Source organism: Schistocerca piceifrons, chromosome 3 (genome assembly GCF_021461385.2).
Source record: "Schistocerca piceifrons isolate TAMUIC-IGC-003096 chromosome 3, iqSchPice1.1, whole genome shotgun sequence".
Taxonomy (NCBI): domain Eukaryota; kingdom Metazoa; phylum Arthropoda; class Insecta; order Orthoptera; family Acrididae; genus Schistocerca; species Schistocerca piceifrons.
In genome coordinates, this window is record NC_060140.1 from 323974470 (window position 1) to 323985177 (window position 10708).

The window sequence follows — 10708 nt, forward strand, 5'->3', positions numbered from 1 at the left end:
CGATTTCTTTTTCGTTCTAAGAACTATTTCTTTCACTGCAGTATTCGTAATCCGAAATGCGACGTTGTTAATTTTTTTATTCACTGTTTCAGTTTGCTACATTGAAGGAATCCACACTGATATGATGTCATATTGGACATAATATTTACGACGTTTGTCGCCTGTTTTTTGCGTCACTCGCCAAAGCCAACGACTCGTATCGAAGACTCCTCTTTATCCGTAGTTACTGTTCTGGTTACTGATGTTGTCCACTTACCTGCCCTGTTTCCTTTTGAAACCAGTGTGATATATCTTTGCCGGCATTCGCCAAAATCGGCTTAATTATATCGCTTCCCTCATACTGTTTGACCAGCGGCGTCAGATCGTAAATTTTTCCCAAGAAAGACACCCATATGTCGTCTGGCGTGTTATGTACGTACACTTCTGAGGGAGTAAAATAAGGAAGCGATGACGACATGATGCTAACATCAAGAACAAAACTGATTTAACCAACTTCTTCCTGTGCGGGGTTCACAATTCCAAAGAATAAATATTTTAGTATAAATCCATAAATAAATCAAAGATTTACGTTCATGGTTTACATGTATCGTGACTATATGCTAACTGTCGTAAATCTGATTTAGAAATACATGTGCTCTTATGCGGTGAAAAAGTAAGCCAATATTTTGTCATGTCGTTCCCAAAGTAGTTATTTTTTTTGTTTAAACGTTCGTTCACTAACTTATAAATCAGTTTCGACTTCCATAAAAAAGTTTTATCTCTACTGTTTGGCAATTACTGTAGTCCTCAAGGACAAGCTAGCATAAGAATCATTCTGGAAATTCGTGTAAAGCTGCTGATTTAGTGAGCTGTTTCTGTAATATTTTCAATGTAGGTGGTTTGTCATGCAGTTTGTGAAATTCTGGTCTCCCAATGGTGAAATATGATGAGCAATAACTTTAGCGGTGCTTTCTTGGTCACAGAATGGCTACATCAACCGTACCTAAGTAAATGTATTATGAAATATGATTATACGACCAACTACTTTTATTATATGTACAAGACACAATTTATACTAACTACTGTGATTTATAAAAAATTGTTCATTACCCTTTAGGAAAGTGTGTGGGACGGCGCAGTCGTTAGGGTCTTGAACTCACCCTGGACTGCCAGTTCCTCCTTGCTCTGTTTTAAAGCGCCCTGACGTCCCAAAAAAGACCGAAACAATTCCGATTTTTTGAGTCCAGTCTCCTTGTCCTCATCGGGTTCTGGCAAGATGCATAAGCGTTCTGGTTTTTAAAAATCAAACCTAATTATTGGCCATGTGAGTTTTCAATAGGTAATGTTTTATATTTCTAGCATTGTGCAACTAGCTATCCTTTTTTTAATATCGTATCTTTGATATAGCAAACATGACGGGCCGCAAAGAGAAGTTCATTCACAGGGCGTACTTGATGATGCGTTCCAGTTCGACATCTTCAATTACACTAGCGCTGAAATTGGGATTACTGAGCTGATTTGCTTGACGGTAACCCTAACGCTGTCATGTGCAATTCGTTGGCTTAAGTATTGAAGGACAGTAAAGGTAATAGGTTCTTTATTCAGTTTGTTCTGACGGTAACCAGCTGAAACGGCACTGCATTTTCAATTCGGAACTTCAGACGAGGTAAGTAATGTGTTAGCGTCTGCTATGCGGCTGCATGTCGTAGTCGTAGTCGATAGTCAAGTTCGTGCCATAGAGTAAATATCTCTGGAGTGAGCATTGCGTTCTGCGCATGTCAACATTAAAACCAGGATTGTCACGTGATCTCGGGACTTCGCTGTGCCTGTGTGCTTTCTGTAGCCTTTGAAGTTTATAATACCAAGAGTTTTTGTTGTGTTTCACCGTTTGTTGATAGTGTAATAGCGATGGTAAATTACGTTGTTGCTACGGATGCAAAGAAAAATATGTGAAAGGAGGGATAGTAACTTTTCATGGGTACATTCCATATAGCTCTAATTATAGTTTTCAGTTTAGTAAGAGACACTGTATACGTTTAAAAATTTCGAGACGCATTATAATTAAGACTTGATTCTGTAGACCTATTTTTCTACGATTTTATGACTCTATAATAGATATTACGGCTCGTACAAAAGCTTACAAACAATCGTTTCCTCTCGTAAATTTGCTAGTGGAACAGGAAAGGGAAAGGTTAGTTGTTTCAGTAAATACTATCCTCCATGCATTTATCAGTGACTTGTCAATTATGTATATAGATTACTCCGTCTACTATTTATTTAATGAACTGGGAGCAAGTACTTAAAATGCGATAAATAACAACCTCAAAGTGCCACCAGTAAGAAAAATTGTGCTTTAGGTCGCAAAAACGAGAAAATAAATACGCAGAAATACAAGAAAAAAGGACGAATTAGCAGGGATATAATCGCTAATGTGTGGTAAATTCGGTGTTTTTCGGACACTTGCGAAAGTACTAACGTACTGTCAAGTCGTTTTGCAGGACTATCACTGCAAAAATGTACTTCGGGCTCTGTAATACTATAAAGTGCGGTGTCATACCAAAAACTACCAAAAATCGAGTGCATCTGAACTATGGCACCTATCGCAAAGAAGCTCAATGTAATATCACTTGCCCTTAAAAGTTACGTAGCTGGTTTATTCCCGGTATCAAATGGATACTGTTAAAATGTCTGCGCAACATATATAAATAATCCACGACACGTACGAAAAGAATCCGTCTGTACTAGGGATGTAGTGACATTCTAAATATACAGGGCGCTATACGAACAAACACACGACGTCCCGAAATCACGTGACCAGGCTGGCAATGTATGTTGACAACACAAAATCTGTTCTGCGCGAGAGTGTGCTCACTCCAGAGATATTTACTCTGTGGTTCGCGCCAGTGATGCTCGTGTGTTCAGAGGTGTGGGTATAGTATCGCGTGTGCGCGGATAACAAGTGAAGCGCAGCTGTTGGGGGCGCTGATTTTCACATACGACTTAACGTCTTTGTGTATTCTTTATTCCTCGCTGCGAATTTTTAAATCTTTTGTACGTTCTGTGTTTTATGTTCCGTTCTTGATTCTGTCACTCGGGGTTACAGTAATCGCTTACTGATTTTCTCTCGAGGATTTGTACACTCAAGAGCGATTTCCACAAGGTTTACGTTCCGATCTGTACTTGACGGACGGTAATAATTGCTGTACCCCCTGTTCACCATGTTCGCCAAATGCAGTTGCCACAATAAAGTATTTTGTTCCAGTAAACCTACAGTCACTGTGTGTTCACGTTTTGCAGAGGTCGGGCATCCCAAATTGAGATGTACTCGACTGACGTATGCATAATCCATTGTCATAAACAATCTAATATAATTCTATTTTTAATTAAGTTTAAGCAAAAAACTAGCAAACACTATCATTTACTTACTTTTAAAACCTTTATCTATTCATAATAAATAGAGTTCGAGTAGACAAGCCGACAGAAGTGTGCTGATTGTTGAAACACAGCGACTGGCGGCTTGGCCGGTCAGCAGCGCCTTGTGAAGGCCCCATTAGAAGCAATGTTCCGCCAGCGGTGGCCCAGTTTTGCGACTACTGTGGGAAACTTGGATTGGGAGTGAGGGAGATGATGGACGGTAGGGTGGGAGAGTAACAGGTGCGAGCGAGTACACAGTTCGGTTAAGCGGTCGTTCGGTTGACCAATGTGCGGATAATCGACGCTCCCTGTACTAGCGTCGTATCTTCCGGAAGTTGAACGTGCTTCTTTCGGCAAACTGTTCTATGTGAGCATGAACTTAAACTGTCTGCAGGCACATGTGCCTTTCGTTTAATACAAGAAAACCACAGCTTTCGTTCATGTGATTGTACTTTTAAACTTATTCGAAAATGCTCCAGATCTCAGTACACTTGTGGCCGTACAAAATACCAAGCTATTGTTGTTAACGTGCTCGCACATTGTCGTGATGAATTGCAGCGGGAACTGTACAAAGCACACGCATTATTATTCTTTCTAATGCATCTAGTCATTGAAACACAAAAAAATCTTCCCTGTTCTTGTCCGATACTTCTTGCCTCTTGAAGCCATATGTGTGAAAATTTTCCAGTTTAAAATGGAGCCTGGTGAAGCTCCAGATATTGCTGGAAACTATCTATGTGATACTGTCGTAGAAAATAATTTAAATGATATCTTTGTAGCAGAAAACTGCCAACATAAACTTTGGTGGACGATCTCGAAGACTGACAAACAATGTTTTTAGCTTGTCATGGCATTATTGGTGCAGGATGTGCAGCGCACGTGGTGCATAGCGCTATAAAGACAGCTGTACGTTGTTTATCCGTCGATGTAGTGTAAAGCATGTCGTTCACAAGATTTATTATTACTTCAACATATATTCTGCCCGTGTAATTTTTTAGACGTGCGAACGTCGAAATGGCAGATATTGAGATAACCGGTCGCGGAACTGAAAAGCAGCTACAATCGCTTATTGGAGGAAAGGCGTCAGTACCAGATGAGATACCTGTAAGATTCTATAAAGAATATGCGAAAGAACTTGCTCCCCTGTTTAGCAGTAATTTATCGTAGATCACTTGAGCAACGAAAGGTACCGAACGACTGGAAAAAGCGCAGGTCATTGCTGTTTTTAAGAAAGGCCATAAGACAGATATACACAATTATAGTCCTATATCGTTGACGTCAATCTGTTGTAGAATTATGGAACATGTTTTATGCTCTAGAATTATGACTTTTGGTTCAAAATGGGTCTGAGCATTATGGGACTTAACATCTCAGGTCATCAGTCCCCTAGAACTTAGAACTACTTAAACCTAACTAACCTAAGGACATCGCACACATCCATGCCCGAGGCAGGATTCGAACCTGCGACCGTAGCGGTCGCGCGGTTCCAGACTGAAGCGCATAGAACCGCTCGGTCACCAGCGGCCGGCTATGACGTTTTGGGAAAACGAACATCTCCTCTATAAAAATCAACTAGGATTCAACAAACAGGGATCCTGCGAAACTCAGCTCGCTTTGTTCCTTCACGAGGTCCACAGTGTAGTGGACAACGGCGCTCAGGTTGATGCAGTGTTCCTTGATTTCAGTAAGGCATTTGACACTGTCCCGCATTGCCGTTTAATGAAAAAAATGCGAGCTTATGGAGTATCGGAGCAGACCTGCAATTGGATTCAAGACTTCCTTGCAGATAGAACTCTACACGTCGCTCATAGCAGTACAAAATCGACTGATGTACTGGTAATATCCGGAGTAACACAGGGAAGTGTGACAGGACCTTTGCTGCTTACAATATATATAAATGATATAGTACAAAGTGTCGGATGCTCTTTAAGGCTATTCGCAGATGATGCAATTGTATATACCAAAATGGCAATGCCGGAAGATAGTAAGAATTTGCAGAACGATCTGCAGAAAATTGATTACGGGTGCAGGCTCTGGCAGTTGACTCTGGACGTAAATAAATGTAACATATTGCACATACGTAGGAAAAGAAATCCACTGCTGTACAGTTACAGTACTGATGACAAACAGCGACCTTAAGTGGAATAACCATATAAAACAGACAGTGGAAAAAGTAGACACCAGACTCAGATTCATCGGAAGAATCTTAAGGAAATGTAACTCATTGACGAAAGAAGTGGCTTATAAGGAGCTTGTTCGCTCGATTCTTGAGTATTGTTCACCTATCTGGGATCTCTATCAGGTAGGACTGATAGAGAAGATCCAACGAAGAGCGGCGCGTTTCGTCACGGAATCGTTTAGCTTGCGAGAGAGCGTTACGAAGATGCTAAACAAACTCTACTGCCAGATGTTACAAGAGAGGCGTTGTGCATCACGGAGAGAGTTTCTATTGAAATTTCGGGACAGCATTTTTCAGGAGGCCGGACAACGTATTACTTCCCCCCCCACATACATCTCGCGTATTGACCACGAGGAGAAAATTCGAGAAATTAGAGCCAATCTACATCTACATCTACATGATTACTCTGCAATTCACATTTAAGTGCTTGGCAGAGGGTTCATCGAACCACAATCATACTATCTCTCTACCATTCCACTCCCGAACAGCGCGCGGGAAAAACGAACACCTAAACCTTTCTGTTCGAGCTCTGATTTCTCTTATTTTATTTTGATGATCATTCCTACTATGTAGGCTGGGTTCAACAAAATATTTTCGCATTCGGAAAAGAAAGTTGGTGACTGAAATTTCGTAAATAGATCTCTTCCATCCCAACTCGCGTATCATATCTGCCACACTCTCTCCCCTATTACGTGATAATACAAAACGAGCTGCCCTTTTTTGCACCCTTTCGATGTCCTCCGTCAATACCACCTGGTAAGGATCCCACACCGCGCACCAATATTCCAACAGAGGACGAACGAGTGTAGTGCAAACTGTCTCTTTAGTGGACTTGTTGCATCTTCTAAGTGTCCTGCCAATGAAACGCAACCTTTGGCTCGCCTTCCCCACAATATTATCTATGTGGTCTTTCCAACTGAAGTTGTTCGTAATTTTAACACCCAGGTACTTAGTTTAATTGACAGCCTTGAGAATTGTACTATTTATCGAATAATCGAATTCCAACGGATTTCTTTTGGAACTCATGTGGATCACCTCACACTTTTCGTTATTTAGCGTCAACTACCACCTGCCACACCATACAGCAATCTTTTCTAAATCGCTTTGCAACTGATACTGGTCTTCGGATGACCTTACTAGACGGTAAATTACAGCATCATCTGCGAACAACCTAAGAGAACTGCTCAGATTGTCACCCAGGTCATTTATATAGATCAGGAACAGCAGAGGTCCCAGGACGCTTCCCTGGGGAACACCTGATATCACTTCAGTTTTACTCGATGATTTGCCGTCTATTACTACGAACTGCGACCTTCTTGACAGGAAATCACGAATCCAGTAGCACAACTGAGACGATAGCCCGTAGGCCTGCAGCTTGATTAGAAGTCTCTTGTGAGGAACGGTGTCAAAAGCTTTCCGGAAATCTAGAAATACGGAATCAACTTGAGTTCCCCTGTCGATAGGGGCCATTATTTCGTGCTAATAAAGAGCTAGCTGCGTTGCACAAGAACGATGTTTTCTGAAGCCATGTTGATTACGTATCAATAGATCGTTCCCTTCGAGGTAATTCATAATGTTTGAATACAGTATATGTTCCAAAACCCTACTGCAAACCGACGTCAATGATATAGGTCTGTAGTTCGATGGATTACTCCTACTACCCTTCTTAAACACTGGTGCGACCTGCGCAATTTTCCAATCTGTAGGTACAGATCTATCGGTGAGCGAGCGTTTGTATATGATTGCTAAGTAGTCAGCGTAATCTGAAAGGAACCTAATCGGTATACAATCTGGACCTGAAGACTTGCCCGTATCAAGCGATTTGAGTTGCTTCGCAACCCCTAAGGTATCTACTTCTAAGAAACTCATGCTAGCAGCTGTTCGTGTTTCAAATTCTGGAATATTCCATTCGTCTTCCCTGGTGAAGGAATTTCGGAAAACTGCGTTCAATAACTCCACTTTAGCGGCACAGTCGTTGGTAACAGTGCCATCGGCACTGCGGAGCGATGGTATTGACTGCGTCTTGCCGCTTGTGTACATACGACCAGAATTTCTTCGGATTTTCTACCAAATTTCGAGACAATGTTTCGTTGTGGAACCTATTAAAGGCATCTCGCATTGAAGTCCGTGCCAAATCTCTCGCGTCTGTAAATTTTAGCCAATCTTCGGGATTTCTCGTTCTTCTGAACTTCGCATGCTTTTTCCGTTGCCTCTGCAACAGCGTTCGGACCTGTTTTGTGTACCATGGGGGATCAGTTCTATCTCTTACCAGTTTATGAGGTTTGAATCTCTCAATATGAATCTCTCAATACAGAGGTTTAACGTCAACCATTCTTCCCACGCACTACTCGCGAGTGGAACAGGGTTTAGAGGCATCAGTTAATGGTACTGAAAGTATCCTCCGCCATACACGATCAGGTGGTTTGCGGAATATGATGTAGATGTAGATGAAAATACTTATTTTAAGTGTTATCATAGACGCAAGAATATTTTTATTTATTACGCCAATATTCATCCACGAGCATGACTTTCGCCTGCAATTAGGCCTCTAAGAAGAGACAGTAATTTCTTCCATCCTGCAAGACATCTTAAAATATATATGTGCTAATCATCAAGATTTAATAGATAGGCTGTATGATGGAGAGACTGTATGATCGGCAACCACAGAAAATTAGAGATAAATTAATGATGTTAGCGTAACATAATAGTGATTTCTATTATGTATACACATGTGTAATAATCGAACAGTTGACCTTTTTTTAAGCACCGAGTTTGCTGAAAAATACGGTTTGTGTGACTTCAGTATTGGTACGTTGCATTGTATTTTTCTTACGTTGCGAGGAAGACTGTTCATGGCGCCAATTTAGTTTCAACAAGAATTCATGCTTTAATTCCAGTACTGGAAGTAGCAGTTATCTCTCATTACATAAATCTCATCCCGATTCACATTCTTTGTGTTTGCTGTTGGGTTGCCTCCTAGCAAAATCGACCAACAGACCTAACACAATTGGCGACCGATTTTCCAGGACAAAGTCATAGCTAAACATGAACAGACTTGTTCTAGCGAATGTTAAACGAACAAACGAAAAAATTTTGCCATTATTGTGTAAGAGAAAAACTAATTATTGTATATTTTCTTATTGCATGAATACGAAAGCAACAAAAGCCTAATTTTATGGAAACGAGGACCAGATAATTAAAAAGACCAATTTATCCACCAACAGGAGACTTAAGTGAGCTGCTTGACTACGCATAGATGGTAGGAAATTTGCGCAATGGTTTGCATGATTACACCTAGTAGCGCCTGTCTTGTCGTATTTAGCTTTCTTTCCCTTTCCTCGCCGTTTACCTACTAGAAAATTTATTAATCGATAGGAATCAAAACTCATCCCAAACGTTGACTCATCAGTATAGTGTAAATTATTACGAAAATTTCAATCATTTGTGTCGTAATACCCCAGATCACGTGATATGGGGTAGTACTTTTAGACAACTCACGGAATTTTTCGGAACACTATTTCACAGAAAATTGCAAGGTTTCAGATGCAAGATTTATTTACATAACAATTTTTTCTACTGATTTTTCTTTTTTTTATGATTGTTAGTACGATCAAAATGACTGACCAAAATTACCCATTGTTGATCGTAATACAGAATGTGCAGTCAGCCAAGATGGCGGTGATTTGCACGAACAGACAAATGAAAACGAAGCGCCAACCGCGCAGCTAGCAGAATGCCGACATAAATCAGAGATATGTACGACAGATGTGACAAATGATAGCACAGATACACAGACAAACTAGGACGATACCATGACGACTGTCGATGAGACTGTATCACGCACCTCCCGAAACGATATAATGCTGCTAAACGAAACAGAGGAATATGAAACAGCACTGTATTTTGGCAACATAGGACGTACACCGATTATCGGTAATCCGAATATTAACATGCAAGGTACAACTAATAGCAACGATAACAGTACCACCCATGCGCTATTACAGCAATTACTGACAACTGTGAACGATGTGAACACGAAATTAAATACAGTTAAACAACTGCTTAGTAACTTGAACACAAAATGTAACGATTTGTCACAAGGTTTTTCAGATTTCAAAACTGAAAAAAAACGTGTGTTGGAGGATTTCCAAAACAATGTCATACAACAGTTCAGTGATCTGACAGAAAATATACACACGGAGATACTTGCAAATTTAAAAGAAATGAAAAAACAACTAGAACAGACGGTTATTTCTGGCGTTAAAGAAAGTATTGATGTTTGGAACGAAAAGGTAGGTTCAGTCAGTGACAATCAAGAACACGTAGAAAGTGAATTAAAGAAAATCACGGACACGAATAATAGTAAAAGCACAAATCAAAACCAAATGAGTAATACTGAAAAGGAAGTGGGCGCTACTGTCGACAAGCTACACAACCACTATGAAGGGTTACCATTGGCAGTGGAGGAGCTAACATTAAGAGTAGAAAGCTGGAACTAGAATCTGAATGTGCCAAAAGTGAAAGAACTTAGATAGGGAAAAATTTAGACGATATAACCATAAGAGTAGAAACAGGTACAGTAGAAGAAAGTAGTACATTAGCGCAGAAGGTAGTATCTGAATGCAAAGCGGATGTATGTAGACGTGGTAGAATAGGCCATGAAGAAATCATCAAATGAAGTAGATCAGGTTGCAAATATTCAAATACCTGTGCCCAAGACGGATCCATGTAATAGCTATCTACATCTTGTCACAAGCCCGATAACGAGCACAATTGAAGATTACAAAATTCGTAATTTACCTACAGCAGTACATACAACACATGTGAAATTGCCACACAGTGTTCCGCACACTTGTAATAACACACGAATGTCAGATAATACCACATGTTTAACATCCATCTTCGTTGATAAAGGGTTGCTTAGACATAGGCAGGTTCCCACGTATTCGACAGATGGAAAGCATATGAACCCGGTAGATTTCATCAGTGCTTTCCGCAACGTATTTCCGCGTAACTGGATAGAGGCTCAAAAGATAAGATTTGTTGTTGGTTACAGCCAAGGTGACGTTCTTCTGTGGGCCACTGCACTGAAACGGCAGAACGTTGTCACAGTTACGAGCAATTTTAACGTGCTTT

The 10708-nt window shown here is 40.5% G+C and overlaps 1 protein-coding gene across 1 annotated transcript in view; it reads right to left on the reverse strand.

Annotated features, from left to right (window-relative positions):
* The window catches only part of LOC124788629 (cytochrome b5 domain-containing protein 1), a 35988-nt gene extending 35531 nt beyond the window's left edge, over window positions 1–457 (reverse strand). The window contains exon 1 of the mRNA XM_047255899.1: window positions 257–457. Coding sequence (XP_047111855.1) covers window positions 257–457 — 201 coding nt within the window. The remainder of the gene's footprint in view (window positions 1–256) is intronic.
* Between the last annotated feature and the right edge of the window lie 10251 nt (window positions 458–10708).